Source organism: Stegodyphus dumicola, chromosome 5 (genome assembly GCF_044657685.1).
Source record: "Stegodyphus dumicola isolate Sdum_Otavi_A_Nest chromosome 5, ASM4465768v1".
Classification (NCBI taxonomy): domain Eukaryota; kingdom Metazoa; phylum Arthropoda; class Arachnida; order Araneae; family Eresidae; genus Stegodyphus; species Stegodyphus dumicola.
In genome coordinates this window covers 144,723,780-144,743,515 of record NC_140772.1, presented here as the reverse complement: position 1 = coordinate 144,743,515, position 19,736 = coordinate 144,723,780, and the positions used below count along the sequence as shown (strand labels likewise).

The 19,736-nt window shown below is 33.1% G+C and overlaps 1 protein-coding gene and 1 long non-coding RNA gene across 11 annotated transcripts in view; one reads left to right on the top strand and one right to left on the bottom strand.

The window, feature by feature from the left end:
• The window catches only part of LOC146997263 (uncharacterized), a 33,991-nt gene extending 18,595 nt beyond the window's left edge, over positions 1-15,396 (top strand). The window contains exons 2-4 of one of the 2 annotated variants that reach the window (XR_015040977.1): positions 2,304-2,419; positions 8,640-8,755; positions 14,980-15,396. This is a non-coding gene — a long non-coding RNA (uncharacterized LOC146997263). Of the gene's footprint in view, positions 1-2,303; positions 2,420-8,639; positions 8,756-9,229; positions 10,498-14,979 lie in introns of those variants that run through there. The other variant, XR_015040976.1, reaches the window with a different exon arrangement.
• LOC146997262 (uncharacterized) overlaps positions 1-19,736 on the bottom strand; it is a 135,423-nt gene that overhangs the window by 37,425 nt on the left and 78,262 nt on the right. For 8 of the 9 annotated variants that reach the window (XM_085816311.1, XM_085816314.1, XM_085816315.1 and 5 more), the window contains exons 5-7: positions 13,087-13,149; positions 6,746-6,808; positions 410-472 (exon numbers count right to left, since the gene is read on the bottom strand). In XM_085816311.1, the coding sequence (XP_085672437.1) occupies positions 410-472; positions 6,746-6,808; positions 13,087-13,149 (189 nt within the window). The remainder of the gene's footprint in view (positions 1-409; positions 473-6,745; positions 6,809-13,086; positions 13,150-19,736) is intronic. The other variant, XM_085816313.1, reaches the window with a different exon arrangement.

Here is a 19,736-nt window from a genome sequence, read left to right as displayed (position 1 = left end):
ACTAAATTTAAGTATATAACTTAAATTTTGATAATTAAAATGGTAACCAATTCTTAATTAATATTTTTTATGTGTGCCTATTTAATACAGATAGCCAATAGCTTGTGCAAATGGCAAAACATTTATTTTTTCTATTTATATTGAGAAACTGAATAAGTATTATAAAATGTACAATAATTATACTGGTTGTACTAAGGTTTTTAAATTTTTGTTTAGATGGTATGTGTTAGTCAAAAGGTTGAGAACCGCTGCTTTAAAGCAATTAAATTTATGTCACTTTGTGAAGTTATACAAAAGTCGCAGTGTGACATTAACATCATTATCGCAGCATGACTTTACTACCATACTCAAAGACAAAGAAGCAACAATAACAAAAAAAAGAAGCCAAGAGAAAAAATTGGTATCTTACCTCTCAGCCTCCACATCCACAGGGCCTGTTTGCTCACATCCTCTTCTTGGGCGCTTCGCATTCCTATAATAAACAAAAATAGGTACAATTTTATTACCGAGACCATAATAAACCACAGTGACAGTACATGCATAAAAGCACCAAACTTGGCACACACATCCATTTAAATCATAAATTGACATCACATAAATTTAGATACTTCTAAATGCAAGTGAATTATGACTGCACATAAATTTAGATAGCTCTAAATTTTAATTTACCACTGAAATACTGGTATACTTTTTAAACTTTTTAAAAGTGCATCGAATCTATCTATTTAGAAATTGCCAGAGATGAAAAATTTGCAATAAAATTTTGACAAAGAAAAGGCATCATTCATGATTGTGTGTGATTATGACAAAGCCTCAAGGGCTATCTGCCTGTGCCTTTGTGGAGCACTTTCTAAGGGAAACTGGCTTGTATACACATTACACATGGGGAAAACCACGAAAACGCCCAGCCCGTTCCTGGGATTCGAACCTCGGACCGACTACCAGCGTTCGGTGACTCCACCGCTCGGCCGCTGGTGGGCCTCATTCGTGATAGAAAATTAGGCTTAAACTATAGTCCAAGAACCATGAAATGAAACCATTTCATCGATAACTCAACAACTAAATGGCACCTTTAATCTTCTAGGTGTATCTACGGATTATTTCGTATTGAAAGATGGCTTTCCAAATCACGACACGCAGAATATTCTTGTCAGATTTTGATAAATACGAAATGGTTTCGAATGAATGCGGCAACTGGCAGTAGGGAAATAGCAATCAATAGAGAAAGATGTTACAGCGCGAGGTTCATAAATAAAAACCTCGTATCCAGCCACACTATCTGCCGACCTGTAGGCGATTTTCGTGCCGAAACCGAAAAATACTAAGAAGCCTTCGACCGAAAGCTTTGTGTATGCAAAAAGTTTGTGAAACAAAATTTCTTCTATAAAATAAAATGCAATTTGCACTGAACCCATGAATTACTTTTAAAGAAATTAATATCACCTAATTTACAAATAATTTCTTTTAGCATGGAATAAATACTTAAACAGGTATCTTACAATTACATGAAATAACGTAATCTTTAAAGGCATTGATGTATACAATATAAATATTTGCTTGTTATTTTATGAAATAACAGTGTCTGGGAAGCCCACTCAAATATCCTGTAGAATTTTAACAAATTATTTTATAGGATACAAATATGCATCTGTTTTTTTATGAAATATGTGAAATTCATGCAAATAAAATTAAGGATTATGAAATTTATTTTAATATAAATAACTCTGCAAAAAGAAATATTCAGGAGACTTTATTCCCCTTATTTTCCTATTATTGTCATCATAAAAAAATAATAGCATTTATCTTAAAGATAATTAGCTTATTTAAAAAATACAATCTGTAAGCACTTTCTTTAACTCGATATAAGATCCATTTATTTTAAATACTTTTCTAAAACTTTTTATAAAAAATAAGAAAATAATGTAAGCACAAACCTTGTGGTTGAAAAGTTATGCAAACCTTGGGTTCAGTACCCCTCAAATAAATAATGAAAACAATCTCAGATTTTATAGGATAAAAATTAGGTCCAAACGGGCAATTTTTTTCATTTACAGACAATCATTAGATGTTTGGGCTAATGCTACTTTGGACTAAAAGTATTTAAAAGCTACAATTTCAGACAGACTGTCTTGCACACTTAAAATACAAATGTTTTATTAATTACACTGCTTGCCTTAAAAATATGTTTCTTAATCAAAAATTTGCTAAATTTTTATAAAACATAAACTAATACTTATAAAAGAGCCTGAGGCAATTTGTTACAATTAATTAAATTGTTCAACGTTGTTTAATTAATTGTTTAGGCGGTCAGAGCCGGAACAGCTAATGAAGTTTATGAGACTGTGATATTACTTTCGGTTTTGTGAAATGAAGAATTACATAGGATACTTTCAGATTGAAGTTCTGTAGAAACAAAAAAGTAAGTACCATCCCTCTTTCTGAAGCTCTTTATTTGTTTATTGACTTTTGGTAATTAAAAGGTCACTAAAGGAGATATCAGCGAAAAAACATACATTGAAAACAAAGTTAAAACAAAACGTTGCCGACAAAAATATCCAAAGAAGTGATTTGGAAGTGCTGAAGAATAAGTTTAAAGTGTTCGAGACAAAGATAAATTCCAATTTCGATTCTTTGTTCGGGTTATGTATTGAAGAAAGTGCAGTCAAAAGTCTTTAATCCGGACATCCATAATCCGGAATGATCTATAATCCGGACCTCAAAGCTACAAATTTTCCGCGCATGCGTTTACGCATATGCATAATACGTTTACGCATGCGCGTTTAATGTATAACGGACGGTATAAGCTAAGCTAAAATAATCTATTTCAGTTAATGTTGCAGATTGTGTTGTTCCTTAATCTTCTAATTGGATACGGCTTATTATTTTCTTTTAGACTATTAGAGCAATTTAATAAAAGTAAGTTGGAACTTTCGATTATGTCAAACACAATTTCCGATACTGGAGATGATGGTAATGTGAGTAGACGTTACAGCACAGGTCGCCCCAGAGTTACAGCGCCGAATAAGGACCGGTATTTGGCAGTTACTGCCAAAACAAACAGGTGGAGCACAGCCTGAGACCTGCCTCGTCAGCTCTCTTCAGCCACTGGTACGACAATTTCAAGGCAGACCGTGTACAGACGCTTAGGGCAGATTGGTTTATATGTTCGTAGACCTGTCAGATGCGTTCCACTTACTGCAACTCACTGTCGCCTGCGGTTAGCCTGGAGTAGAGAGCATGCACTGTGGACACCGCAACAGTGGGCTTGTGTGCTGTTTTCCGACGAGTCCAGGTTTAGCTTGCAGTCTGATTCTCGCCGGACTTTCATATGGAGAGCTCCAGGTATTCGTTACCACCAAGAAAGCATCATTGAACGACACCGTTACGGTGGTGTAGGAGTGCTCGTTTGGGGTGGAATTATTCTGGGTTCCAGAACTGACCTTCATGTTCAAATTGGAATCATGACAAGCCATATCTATCGGGACGTCATTCTGGAACAACATGTACATTTGTTTCGGGGTGCCATGGGCACACAATTTGTTTATGGATGACAACGCCAGTCCTCACCGTGCAAATATCGTAAGCGAATGCCTTCAATCGGAGGATATCACCCGTACAGACTGGCCAGCATTCTCACCAGACTTGAACCAGTAGAACACGTGTGGGACATGCTTGGCCGACGAGTTGCAGCCCGTCAACCTCCTTCTACATGTCTACCGGAACTTCGGAGTGCATTGCTTTTTGAGTGATGTAATATCCCCCAAGATCAGATCGATAATTTGATACTCAGATGCCTAGGCGTTGTACGGACTGTATTGCATCGTCTGGGAGACATACAATGTATTAACAATCAAACCAACCATGTAATATTGGTTTTTTGTAAATAAGTTTTTTTTTTTTTTTTTGGTAATTTGCTCCAGGGAGAAAAAAAAATCGCTAATTTTTTTAATAATATCAAACATATAGCATCTGTTTTTGCTCTTTACCTTTTGTTTAATAAATAAGCTTTACAAATAAGTCAAATTTGTTTTGCTTCTAACTTTTCCTTTGCCTGATTTTGCATTATCCTTAATTTATGGACATGAGTGTATAACAGCGAGTACTTTTGTGTACAGAAGCTGTCTTGAAAGCTTAGAATCTAAAATTTTAAGTTTGTATTTGTTTTTACTGAATTGTAAGTATTATAAATTCATATGTTTGGAAGCGTCCGAGTTTCAAAAATAATAAAAGTATAAATGATAAATAATAAAGCTTCAAAATAGTAAATCAAACAATCATCAAAATGTTTAGTACCTATTTAAAAATTTGGAGCTTTCTTTCAATTTTAAAGTAATTTAAAATTTAATAAATAGCTTTAAAACTCTTGCCAGTCACTGCTCATCTCAATGCATATAATAGCATTATAATTTTTTATAATAATAATGCATATTTTGTTTAATTTCATGAGGCTGAAGGAAACATTGTAAACTTATATTATGAATACGAGTCATATTTTGTAAAATTCGATGAAAGGCCATTCGAAAAACATGTATACATTGACAGAATTGCCGATATAAATAAAATATGTTATTAACAATATTAACTTCTTATTAATTAAGAAAAGGCTGCATTAAATATATTAAAAGGATCTTTTAAAATTTTTGCAGGAAATGAATTTAAGTTTCTCTTAAGTGAATGGATATTTTTATATCTTTATTACCGTATTTGCAGGCGCATAAGGCACATCCCCCTTTTTTTATACACATTTCATTATAATGAATTTACAGTATTTTAAATATAAATACAAAGTAATACTTTATACCCACAATTCATCTGGGGAAGAGCTTTTAATTTTCTTCATCAAAACCTAAACACTCATCACCATAGCTAAATGAAAAGTCACTTGAAACCTCTCCTAAATCAGCATTCGAGTCCTCATACAACAGATTGTCCTCTGTACCATCCAGTGTATTAATAATGCCACACTTCATACATGATTTAACCTCTGCCTCTGTTTTCACAGCATCCCAAGATGCTTTGACCCATTCACAAACTTTCCAAATGTTAGGTCTTCCCCTTCTTCTTGATGGTGTAACCTCAAAATTTGAAGCCTGCATCCAGCTTGCATGCTTTGTTACAGCAATTTCAACATTGTTTTTGAACCATAATTTGCCAACAAACTTAAGAAACACCAAACAGTTGAAATTTCCCACACTTAAAAGTCGTTCGCAAAAATTGCAGTTTTCATGCCAGATGCACATTTACTAAGCTCTCCGTAACTGTAATATTCCCACACATCGCAAGGAAACAAGAAAAAAATCACATAACTCCAAAAAAAAGAGGAAATTTCCAGAAATTAATGCAATCAAAAACTGAGTATCGACATACAAGATGCACCTCCTTTTTTTCCCGACTTATTTTCAAAGAAAAAAAGTGCGTCTTATACACTAGAAAATTTGCTATTTAAAACTTTCTTACATTTATTGGAAAACAAATTGTTTTATATGCTTAATTTCATTCACATAACTATGCTCACTGTAGTTATTGGCTATACTAAATATTTGAATGAAGAAATGTAAGTTTTATTTGCACAAAAACTATTAGCATGTGTTTTATAGCAATACACGCAAGTACACAAAAGTGATACACAAAAACTATGAGCATATAGTTTTATAGCAATTTATGAGAGCAAAGTTTTACATAAAAATGTAAATGAATCATAAACGCATCTGTTATATAATTTCAATACAATGAGATATAACAATAATCACTGAGGAAATCTGATATGATTGTGATGACTATATTCAATAATTAAAAAATTCCAAAGATTCCAGTAAGATTTTAATAACTGGAAGAGTAACTTCTTACTGGATCAATAAAACGCTTTTCTGCTGTTATCAGTTTTACTGGAGGAGATGTCTGAAATACTGCTATTGCGACATTATACTGATTAAACTAATGTAACACTGTGCGACACCCACACAGATCTTTAAAGCAGCAATTCTCAACAGGTGGTACACAAGATAAAAAATAGGTGGTAGGCAAAGAAACAAAGTTCAAAAATTCTATGAAGAAAAAAAGAACAATTGTTAGAAAATTCCTGTGATTGCACTTCCACTGAAGATTTCATAAATAATGACTTTTGGCTACACCGAAAAAAAGAATTTAAAGGCATTTCAAATAAAGCTATATTTTTATTGCCTTTTCGCACAACCTATTTGTGTGAACAAGGATTTCCTTCCATGTTTTATTTGAAAAATAAATACAGAATAAAATTAAAAGTGGATCACACTTAAAGCTAAGTGAAATAAGGCCAGACAAAGAAATTGATCTCTCTTAAACAGGCTCAAATTTTACACTAAATTTAAGTATATAACTTAAATTTTGATAATTAAAATGGTAACCAATTCTTAATTAATATTTTTTATGTGTGCCTATTTAATACAGATAGCCAATAGCTTGTGCAAATGGCAAAAAATTTATTTTTTCTATTTATATTGAGAAACTGAATAAGTATTATAAAATGTACAATAATTATACTGGTTGTACTAAGGTTTTTAAATTTTTGTTTAGATGGTATGTGTTAGTCAAAAGGTTGAGAACCGCTGCTTTAAAGCAATTAAATTTATGTCACTTTGTGAAGTTATACAAAAGTCGCAGTGTGACATTAACATCATTATCGCAGCATGACTTTACTACCATACTCAAAGACAAAGAAGCAACAATAACAAAAAAAAGAAGCCAAGAGAAAAAATTGGTATCTTACCTCTCAGCCTCCACATCCACAGGGCCTGTTTGCTCACATCCTCTTCTTGGGCGCTTCGCATTCCTATAATAAACAAAAATAGGTACAATTTTATTACCGAGACCATAATAAACCACAGTGACAGTACATGCATAAAAGCACCAAACTTGGCACACACATCCATTTAAATCATAAATTGACATCACATAAATTTAGATACTTCTAAATGCAAGTGAATTATGACTGCACATAAATTTAGATAGCTCTAAATTTTAATTTACCACTGAAATACTGGTATACTTTTTAAACTTTTTAAAAGTGCATCGAATCTATGTATTTAGAAATTGCCAGAGATGAAAAATTTGCAATAAAATTTTGACAAAGAAAAGGCATCATTCATGATTGTGTGTGATTATGACAAAGCCTCAAGGGCTATCTGCCTGTGCCTTTGTGGAGCACTTTCTAAGGGAAACTGGCTTGTATACACGTTACACATGGGGAAAACCACGAAAACGCCCAGCCCGTTCCTGGGATTCGAACCTCGGACCGACTACCAGCGTTCGGTGACTCCACCGCTCGGCCGCTGGTGGGCCTCATTCGTGATAGAAAATTAGGCTTAAACTATAGTCCAAGAACCATGAAATGAAACCATTTCATCGATAACTCAACAACTAAATGGCACCTTTAATCTTCTAGGTGTATCTACGGATTATTTCGTATTGAAAGATGGCTTTCCAAATCACGACACGCAGAATATTCTTGTCAGATTTTGATAAATACGAAATGGTTTCGAATGAATGCGGCAACTGGCAGTAGGGAAATAGCAATCAATAGAGAAAGATGTTACAGCGCGAGGTTCATAAATAAAAACCTCGTATCCAGCCACACTATCTGCCGACCTGTAGGCGATTTTCGTGCCGAAACCGAAAAATACTAAGAAGCCTTCGACCGAAAGCTTTGTGTATGCAAAAAGTTTGTGAAACAAAATTTCTTCTATAAAATAAAATGCAATTTGCACTGAACCCATGAATTACTTTTAAAGAAATTAATATCACCTAATTTACAAATAATTTCTTTTAGCATGGAATAAATACTTAAACAGGTATCTTACAATTACATGAAATAACGTAATCTTTAAAGGCATTGATGTATACAATATAAATATTTGCTTGTTATTTTATGAAATAACAGTGTCTGGGAAGCCCACTCAAATATCCTGTAGAATTTTAACAAATTATTTTATAGGATACAAATATGCATCTGTTTTTTTATGAAATATGTGAAATTCATGCAAATAAAATTAAGGATTATGAAATTTATTTTAATATAAATAACTCTGCAAAAAGAAATATTCAGGAGACTTTATTCCCCTTATTTTCCTATTATTGTCATCATAAAAAAATAATAGCATTTATCTTAAAGATAATTAGCTTATTTAAAAAATACAATCTGTAAGCACTTTCTTTAACTCGATATAAGATCCATTTATTTTAAATACTTTTCTAAAACTTTTTATAAAAAATAAGAAAATAATGTAAGCACAAACCTTGTGGTTGAAAAGTTATGCAAACCTTGGGTTCAGTACCCCTCAAATAAATAATGAAAACAATCTCAGATTTTATAGGATAAAAATTAGGTCCAAACGGGCAATTTTTTTCATTTACAGACAATCATTAGATGTTTGGGCTAATGCTACTTTGGACTAAAAGTATTTAAAAGCTACAATTTCAGACAGACTGTCTTGCACACTTAAAATACAAATGTTTTATTAATTACACTGCTTGCCTTAAAAATATGTTTCTTAATCAAAAATTTGCTAAATTTTTATAAAACATAAACTAATACTTATAAAAGAGCCTGAGGCAATTTGTTACAATTAATTAAATTGTTCAACGTTGTTTAATTAATTGTTTAGGCGGTCAGAGCCGGAACAGCTAATGAAGTTTATGAGACTGTGATATTACTTTCGGTTTTGTGAAATGAAGAATTACATAGGATACTTTCAGATTGAAGTTCTGTAGAAACAAAAAAGTAAGTACCATCCCTCTTTCTGAAGCTCTTTATTTGTTTATTGACTTTTGGTAATTAAAAGGTCACTAAAGGAGATATCAGCGAAAAAACATACATTGAAAACAAAGTTAAAACAAAACGTTGCCGACAAAAATATCCAAAGAAGTGATTTGGAAGTGCTGAAGAATAAGTTTAAAGTGTTCGAGACAAAGATAAATTCCAATTTCGATTCTTTGTTCGGGTTATGTATTGAAGAAAGTGCAGTCAAAAGTCTTTAATCCGGACATCCATAATCCGGAATGATCTATAATCCGGACCTCAAAGCTACAAATTTTCCGCGCATGCGTTTACGCATATGCATAATACGTTTACGCATGCGCGTTTAATGTATAACGGACGGTATAAGCTAAGCTAAAATAATCTATTTCAGTTAATGTTGCAGATTGTGTTGTTCCTTAATCTTCTAATTGGATACGGCTTATTATTTTCTTTTAGACTATTAGAGCAATTTAATAAAAGTAAGTTGGAACTTTCGATTATGTCAAACACAATTTCCGATACTGGAGATGATGGTAATGTGAGTAGACGTTACAGCACAGGTCGCCCCAGAGTTACAGCGCCGAATAAGGACCGGTATTTGGCAGTTACTGCCAAAACAAACAGGTGGAGCACAGCCTGAGACCTGCCTCGTCAGCTCTCTTCAGCCACTGGTACGACAATTTCAAGGCAGACCGTGTACAGACGCTTAGGGCAGATTGGTTTATATGTTCGTAGACCTGTCAGATGCGTTCCACTTACTGCAACTCACTGTCGCCTGCGGTTAGCCTGGAGTAGAGAGCATGCACTGTGGACACCGCAACAGTGGGCTTGTGTGATGTTTTCCGACGAGTCCAGGTTTAGCTTGCAGTCTGATTCTCGCCGGACTTTCATATGGAGAGCTCCAGGTATTCGTTACCACCAAGAAAGCATCATTGAACGACACCGTTACGGTGGTGTAGGAGTGCTCGTTTGGGGTGGAATTATTCTGGGTTCCAGAACTGACCTTCATGTTCAAATTGGAATCATGACAAGCCATATCTATCAGGACGTCATTCTGGAACAACATGTACATTTGTTTCGGGGTGCCATGGGCACACAATTTGTTTATGGATGACAACGCCAGTCCTCACCGTGCAAATATCGTAAGCGAATGCCTTCAATCGGAGGATATCACCCGTACAGACTGGCCAGCATTCTCACCAGACTTGAACCAGTAGAACACGTGTGGGACATGCTTGGCCGACGAGTTGCAGCCCGTCAACCTCCTTCTACATGTCTACCGGAACTTCGGAGTGCATTGCTTTTTGAGTGATGTAATATCCCCCAAGATCAGATCGATAATTTGATACTCAGATGCCTAGGCGTTGTACGGACTGTATTGCATCGTCTGGGAGACATACAATGTATTAACAATCAAACCAACCATGTAATATTGGTTTTTTGTAAATAAGTTTTTTTTTTTTTTTTTTTTTTGGTAATTTGCTCCAGGGAGAAAAAAAATCGCTAATTTTTTTAATAATATCAAACATATAGCATCTGTTTTTGCTCTTTACCTTTTGTTTAATAAATAAGCTTTACAAATAAGTCAAATTTGTTTTGCTTCTAACTTTTCCTTTGCCTGATTTTGCATTATCCTTAATTTATGGACATGAGTGTATAACAGCGAGTACTTTTGTGTACAGAAGCTGTCTTGAAAGCTTAGAATCTAAAATTTTAAGTTTGTATTTGTTTTTACTGAATTGTAAGTATTATAAATTCATATGTTTGGAAGCGTCCGAGTTTCAAAAATAATAAAAGTATAAATGATAAATAATAAAGCTTCAAAATAGTAAATCAAACAATCATCAAAATGTTTAGTACCTATTTAAAAATTTGGAGCTTTCTTTCAATTTTAAAGTAATTTAAAATTTAATAAATAGCTTTAAAACTCTTGCCAGTCACTGCTCATCTCAATGCATATAATAGCATTATAATTTTTTATAATAATAATGCATATTTTGTTTAATTTCATGAGGCTGAAGGAGACATTGTAAACTTATATTATGAATACGAGTCATATTTTGTAAAATTCGATGAAAGGCCATTCGAAAAACATGTATACATTGACAGAATTGCCGATATAAATAAAATATGTTATTAACAATATTAACTTCTTATTAATTAAGAAAAGGCTGCATTAAATATATTAAAAGGATCTTTTAAAATTTTTGCAGGAAATGAATTTAAGTTTCTCTTAAGTGAATGGATATTTTTATATCTTTATTACCGTATTTGCAGGCGCATAAGGCACATCCCCCTTTTTTTATACACATTTCATTATAATGAATTTACAGTATTTTAAATATAAATACAAAGTAATACTTTATACCCACAATTCATCTGGGGAAGAGCTTTTAATTTTCTTCATCAAAACCTAAACACTCATCACCATAGCTAAATGAAAAGTCACTTGAAACCTCTCCTAAATCAGCATTCGAGTCCTCATACAACAGATTGTCCTCTGTACCATCCAGTGTATTAATAATGCCACACTTCATACATGATTTAACCTCTGCCTCTGTTTTCACAGCATCCCAAGATGCTTTGACCCATTCACAAACTTTCCAAATGTTAGGCCTTCCCCTTCTACTTGATGGTGTAACCTCAAAATTTGAAGCCTGCATCCAGCTTGCATGCTTTGTTACAGCAATTTCAACATTGTTTTTGAACCATAATTTGCCAACAAACTTAAGAAACACCAAACAGTTGAAATTTCCCACACTTAAAAGTCGTTCGCAAAAATTGCAGTTTTCATGCCAGATGCACATTTACTAAGCTCTCCGTAACTGTAATATTCCCACACATCGCAAGGAAACAAGAAAAAAATCACATAACTCCAAAAAAAGAGGAAATTTCCAGAAATTAATGCAATCAAAAACTGAGTATCGACATACAAGATGCACCTCCTTTTTTTCCCCGACTTATTTTCAAAGAAAAAAAGTGCGTCTTATACACTAGAAAATTTGCTATTTAAAACTTTCTTACATTTATTGGAAAACAAATTGTTTTATATGCTTAATTTCATTCACATAACTATGCTCACTGTAGTTATTGGCTATACTAAATATTTGAAAGAAGAAATGTAAGTTTTATTTGCACAAAAACTATTAGCATATGTTTTATAGCAATACACGCAAGTACACAAAAGTGATACACAAAAACTATGAGCATATAGTTTTATAGCAATTTATGAGAGCAAAGTTTTACATAAAAATGTAAATGAATCATAAACGCATCTGTTATATAATTTCAATACAATGAGATATAACAATAATCACTGAGGAAATCTGATATGATTGTGATGACTATATTCAATAATTAAAAAATTCCAAAGATTCCAGTAAGATTTTAATAACTGGAAGAGTAACTTCTTACTGGATCAATAAAACGCTTTTCTGCTGTTATCAGTTTTACTGGAGGAGATGTCTGAAATACTGCTATTGCGACATTATACTGATTAAACTAATGTAACACTGTGCGACACCCACACAGATCTTTAAAGCAGCAATTCTCAACAGGTGGTACACAAGATAAAAAATAGGTGGTAGGCAAAGAAACAAAGTTCAAAAATTCTATGAAGAAAAAAAGAACAATTGTTAGAAAATTCCTGTGATTGCACTTCCACTGAAGATTTCATAAATAACAACTTTTGGCTACACCGAAAAAAAGAATTTAAAGGCATTTCAAATAAAGCTAAATTTTTATTGCCTTTTCGCACAACCTATTTGTGTGAACAAGGATTTTCTTCCATGTTTTATTTGAAAAATAAATACAGAATAAAATTAAAAGTGGATCACACTTAAAGCTAAGTGAAATAAGGCCAGACAATGAAATTGATCTCTCTTAAACAGGCCCAAATTTTACACTAAATTTAAGTATATAACTTAAATTTTGATAATTAAAATGGTAACCAATTCTTAATTAATATTTTTTATGTGTGCCTATTTAATACAGATAGCCAATAGCTTGTGCAAATGGCAAAACATTTATTTTTTCTATTTATATTGAGAAACTGAATAAGTATTATAAAATGTACAATAATCATACTGGTTGTACTAAGGTTTTTAAATTTTTGTTTAGATGGTATGTGTTAGTCAAAAGGTTGAGAACCGCTGCTTTAAAGCAATTAAATTTATGTCACTTTGTGAAGTTATACAAAAGTCGCAGTGTGACATTAACATCATTATCGCAGCATGACTTTACTACCATACTCAAAGACAAAGAAGCAACAATAACAAAAAAAAAGAAGCCAAGAGAAAAAATTGGTATCTTACCTCTCAGCCTCCACATCCACAGGGCCTGTTTGCTCACATCCTCTTCTTGGGCGCTTCGCATTCCTATAATAAACAAAAATAGGTACAATTTTATTACCGAGACCATAATAAACCACAGTGACAGTACATGCATAAAAGCACCAAACTTGGCACACACATCCATTTAAATCATAAATTGACATCACATAAATTTAGATACTTCTAAATGCAAGTGAATTATGACTGCACATAAATTTAGATAGCTCTAAATTTTAATTTACCACTGAAATACTGGTATACTTTTTAAACTTTTTAAAAGTGCATCGAATCTATCTATTTAGAAATTGCGAGAGATGAAAAATTTGCAATAAAATTTTGACAAAGAAAAGGCATCATTTATGATTGTGTGTGATTATGACAAAGCCTCAAGGGCTATCTGCCTGTGCCTTTGTGGAGCACTTTCTAAGGGAAACTGGCTTGTATACACGTTACACATGGGGAAAACCACGAAAACGCCCAGCCTGTTCCTGGGATTCGAACCTCGGACCGACTACCAGCGTTCGGTGACTCCACCGCTCGGCTGCTGGTGGGCCTCATTCGTGATAGAAAATTAGGCTTAAACTATAGTCCAAGAACCATGAAATGAAACCATTTCATCGATAACTCAACAACTAAATGGCACCTTTAATCTTCTAGGTGTATCTACGGATTATTTCGTATTGAAAGATGGCTTTCCAAATCACGACACGCAGAATATTCTTGTCAGATTTTGATAAATACGAAATGGTTTCGAATGAATGCGGCAACTGGCAGTAGGGAAATAGCAATCAATAGAGAAAGATGTTACAGCGCGAGGTTCATAAATAAAAACCTCGTATCCAGCCACACTATCTGCCGACCTGTAGGCGATTTTCGTGCCGAAACCGAAAAATACTAAGAAGCCTTCGACCGAAAGCTTTGTGTATGCAAAAAGTTTGTGAAACAAAATTTCTTCTATAAAATAAAATGCAATTTGCACTGAACCCATGAATTACTTTTAAAGAAATTAATATCACCTAATTTACAAATAATTTCTTTTAGCATGGAATAAATACTTAAACAGGTATCTTACAATTACATGAAATAACGTAATCTTTAAAGGCATTGATGTATACAATATAAATATTTGCTTGTTATTTTATGAAATAACAGTGTCTGGGAAGCCCACTCAAATATCCTGTAGAATTTTAACAAATTATTTTATAGGATACAAATATGCATCTGTTTTTTTATGAAATATGTGAAATTCATGCAAATAAAATTAAGGATTATGAAATTTATTTTAATATAAATAACTCTGCAAAAAGAAATATTCAGGAGACTTTATTCCCCTTATTTTCCTATTATTGTCATCATAAAAAATAATAGCATTTATCTTAAAGATAATTAGCTTATTTAAAAAATACAATCTGTAAGCACTTTCTTTAACTCGATATAAGATCCATTTATTTTAAATACTTTTCTAAAACTTTTTATAAAAAATAAGAAAATAATGTAAGCACAAACCTTGTGGTTGAAAAGTTATGCAAACCTTGGGTTCAGTACCCCTCAAATAAATAATGAAAACAATCTCAGATTTTATAGGATAAAAATTAGGTCCAAACGGGCAATTTTTTTCATTTACAGACAATCATTAGATGTTTGGGCTAATGCTACTTTGGACTAAAAGTATTTAAAAGCTACAATTTCAGACAGACTGTCTTGCACACTTAAAATACAAATGTTTTATTAATTACACTGCTTGCCTTAAAAATATGTTTCTTAATCAAAAATTTGCTAAATTTTTATAAAACATAAACTAATACTTATAAAAGAGCCTGAGGCAATTTGTTACAATTAATTAAATTGTTCAACGTTGTTTAATTAATTGTTTAGGCGGTCAGAGCCGGAACAGCTAATGAAGTTTATGAGACTGTGATATTACTTTCGGTTTTGTGAAATGAAGAATTACATAGGATACTTTCAGATTGAAGTTCTGTAGAAACAAAAAAGTAAGTACCATCCCTCTTTCTGAAGCTCTTTATTTGTTTATTGACTTTTGGTAATTAAAAGGTCACTAAAGGAGATATCAGCGAAAAAACATACATTGAAAACAAAGTTAAAACAAAACGTTGCCGACAAAAATATCCAAAGAAGTGATTTGGAAGTGCTGAAGAATAAGTTTAAAGTGTTCGAGACAAAGATAAATTCCAATTTCGATTCTTTGTTCGGGTTATGTATTGAAGAAAGTGCAGTCAAAAGTCTTTAATCCGGACATCCATAATCCGGAATGATCTATAATCCGGACCTCAAAGCTACAAATTTTCCGCGCATGCGTTTACGCATATGCATAATACGTTTATGCATGCGCGTTTAATGTATAACGGACGGTATAAGCTAAGCTAAAATAATCTATTTCAGTTAATGTTGCAGATTGTGTTGTTCCTTAATCTTCTAATTGGATACGGCTTATTATTTTCTTTTAGACTATTAGAGCAATTTAATAAAAGTAAGTTTGTTAAGTTCTTTCAACATTCTGTTGCCTCGCCCATGTCCCGTACTCAAATGAGTTTTCATGAAGTACGGGAAATAACTCGGCATCCGCAACGTAGTACTGTACAGTATTGACGCTTCCTTTAAAATGATAAATCAATGTACTTTTCTTTTCCACAAATACACATCTTAGCGATTCAGGAACCATTAGTCCCATGGTTCCTTCTTAGTAGTCATTTGGGTTTTCATACATGATTTATTAACTTCTAGTAAGTAGTTTAGGTTCTTCGAAACAAATCAGAAATGTATTTCATGCTTTGCCTGTTTCTCATTTGGCATTCCTAGGAAATGTATGAAATATGAATAGTTTCATACATTGCCAGCTAGTTATAGGTATTATGTACAATGCCTTTTAATTTTTTTATTACTATGGAATTCATATTTCATGAATCATCTTCAAGAATTAGATATAAAAATATACAATTTTAAAAAATGTGTTTTAGTAATACAATGCGCATGCGAAATTTCATGTGAACAGATGCCTATGAGGGCTGAAAGCTTACATAAGAGAATACTAAATCATTTGTTCGAACCATTTTAAATAAAACTAATAGAAAACAAAACAAAAGGTGCTATGTCTTTCAATTGACTTCTCTACATAAAAACAAGCACTAATCTGCTGCAAATAACAGGAATGATTAAGCATTAAGCAATATAATTGAGATAAACATAGTGAGCAGGGTGCATGCACAATGCTTACTCACCTAACGGAGGCTAGTCTCCAGATATATTGCTCAACCCTGAATGCAGCACAAAAAAGATATGGAGTGAAGAAACATATTAAGAATGCAGGCATAATAGAATGAATGCAAATAACACTGCTTAAGGAATGATCGAAGAATATGCAAAGAAGCACAGTGCACAAAATAAATAAAAAAGTAAAATGGGACAATGCTATATCTGCCGTTCTACTAGGGAAACGCGTAGAAAAGATGAGTGTTCTTAAACGTATACTCTAATATTTCAAGTCTCGTAAACTAGCGTTAGTCCTGCATATACTCTTAATATTTTCTAGTCTCATCTTCAAGTGTTCGCTACCAGTAACCAGTTCAATATGCCAAGCAGATATAAAATGGTGCTCCGTGTAAAAGTGAACCGCACATGTTTTTTAATGAACACATAAATTTTCAACTCAACACAAGTGAGTACAATGAACGTGACAAGCAAATATTAAATAGGAACTCTGCAAATATGTGAATAGCACATAGGATGTACATTAATATACCCAGTCGATATTGTTCGTTTTAATGCATCAGAATAACTTCTTATATTCAAATTCTACAGTCAACATTCTCTATAAACTCACAATCACAATGCATAAAACACTGCTAAAATACTCATTCAGCACAGGGTTTCTTTAATAACCCATCTTCCAGAGTAACTTTATAAATTTCGCTACAATTTTTAATACTCCACGGAAAATTTTGGCTGGGCCTAGTGATAACAGAATGCTCCATCAATTGAGTCATACAACAGGAGGTACAGCAACTCAGCTGGTGGTAAGTAAGTAAGCGTACACTCTCTCTAGGATAGAAACTTCTCCTTTTTATGGGATCAGATGAGTACCATTCACTCGCTGAAATAAACCGGTTCTTATTTATAACTTACAGCTCACTAATAATAACCTTGATGGAAAAATTCGAGAAAAAATTTAACCTTATTCGGGTACAGTATTATATTTTAATTACGCTAAAGCCCTCCAGGAATATCTGCCTAAAGAGAGTGATGCCTTTGTGGAGGATTTTTGAAGTAAAACTGGTTCGTATACATGTTACACACCAGGAAAAGCAAGAAAACGCCATGCAGCCATCTCGTTTGCCGGGATTCCAACCTACTAATGTTCAGCGACTTTACTGCTTAGGCATAGATATTTTCAGAGAATTTGTTTGCTCCCGATTTTATTTATTGAGATGATGGTAAAGCCTTGAGGGCTATCTATCTAAGGGAAGGATGCCTTCATATAGATGACTTTCTAAGGGAAACTGGCTCGTATACAAACTTCAAATGGTGAAAGCCACGAAATGACTCATGCAGCCAATCCATTTGCGGAATTTGAACATCGTACCGAACTACCAGTGTTCAGCGACTTTATTGCTCGGCCGCTGGTGGGCTGTTTGCTCCTGAAGAGAAGAGACTTGTGTCCGATGCTTTCAAAATCAACAGAGTTATTGAAAATCTACATCAAACTAAGGCTGAGTTTGCACCTAATATGTATAACTGAAATTGCAAATTAAAATTACAAACCACGATGTTTGGCGACATTTTGTTGTTTGGCAATTTTTATAATGCCTTTTAAATTTTTTTGGCGGCTTTATTTTTTGTTTGAGGAATTTATTTCAGTTTAAAAAATTATCCTACAATTATCTAATTATTATAATTCATATTAATCTAATTATTGATCATCATAGTGATGTATTTACAGCAATGAAAATATTACTCATCTTAATTTTTGCTCAAACTCAGTCTTGAGAATTTTAGATTAACTACTGGAAAATTGCCGCGAATTCGCAAACAGATGTTTTGAACAGATACAATCGAAATTTATTAATATTTTAAATCTGTGCATTAGCCATTTTTTTGTATGGTTGGAAAGTGCTTTCAAGCATCAAAATTCTAAGTAATAACTTCCATTATTGAGATTTTCAAGGAAGCAAACAGAATACAGTCACTTGAAAAAAAAAAGACTTATGCGAGATTATCACTTAAAATGCACAAAACGGTTTTTACTATCAATGTCATTTGAGGCTGCAGTTTTATTAATTAAAATAAAAATACTAAATTTCAATTTCCTTTTTCTGAATTTTTCATATTTTTAGCAAAAAAAGATGCAAAATCTTACAGCGGTATGCTTCCGCTGAAATTTTTAAGAGTCTGCATGAGATTATTCTCTCTTTATAGATGCACATAATCATTTTTACAATCAATGTTATTGCGATGTTGAGATTTTCTGTATTTAAACAAAAATGTTAGTTTTCAGCTTTCAATTACTGATTCAGATTTTTACAGCAACAAACGAAAACTTTTATTGCAGTGGCTTTCCATAATCCAAGCAGAATAAAGCTACTTGAAAATGAGAGACCCACGTGAAATTATCGCTCGAAATGCTAAAAATCATTTTTCTAATCAATGCCACCCTCACGTTGAAGTTGTACTAAATTTAAATAAAAATGTTATATTTCAAATTTAAAACACTGCTATTTCTAAATTTTAAACATTTCTATTGCTTAGAAATGCAAAAATTAAATGTGTAAAATAAAAGATACATATAAAAATATTTCAGTAGTTTTAATCGCATCATAAATACCTTTTCTTTCCCCCCCCCCCACTTTAACGGCCGGAAAGAAATCAAAGTGAAATTATGTTTACAAATTATGTTTCAGTGACTTGTTTTATTTTCCCAAGTCTTATTTCCTATAGCAGGTAACAATCAAATCCTAAAAAGACTTACAGATATGATAGGACATAACACTGTTCTCTCTACCAAGAATCCATTCCTTGTTCCTATCTATAGGCTCACTGGTGGGAGCGAAGACGATGATCGGATAACGTTGCAATAAACTCCTGCATAATTCATCCCGGTTGACCATCTCATGGAACTGAAATGAAATGAAGAGCAAGTTCTTAGATCATTTGAAAAAGTAAAAGCCGGAGAAGGTGTCACATCTCCTTTAAACGAAATGATTTGAATAGTCACAAATGCAGATTCTCTTTTGAAACGAATCAAATTTATAGAATTTTTTTTTTTTTTACTTCCAACCGCAGCGTACAAACAGAACAAAACAAAACAGAATGCACACAAAACAAACAGGATATTGTACAAACAATGCAATAGAATGCAGTATTGTGCAAACAGAACTCAGTGAACATATAACGCTAAAAACCAATATCTCATCATTTGCCCTCCTAGTGCTCCAGTAACTTTGTTGTTGTTACTTATGCTCACTTGTCTGACATTAAAATCAGCCCAAATGCACAAAATTCCTCTTGGCAAGGAGTGCAAGATACGCTAGTCGTTGGCAACAGCATTGAGCACCTTACAGGTGACGATGCTATTTAGCTCAGTTCCGCCCTCCATTTTGATGGAGAGCACCCCTGGAAGA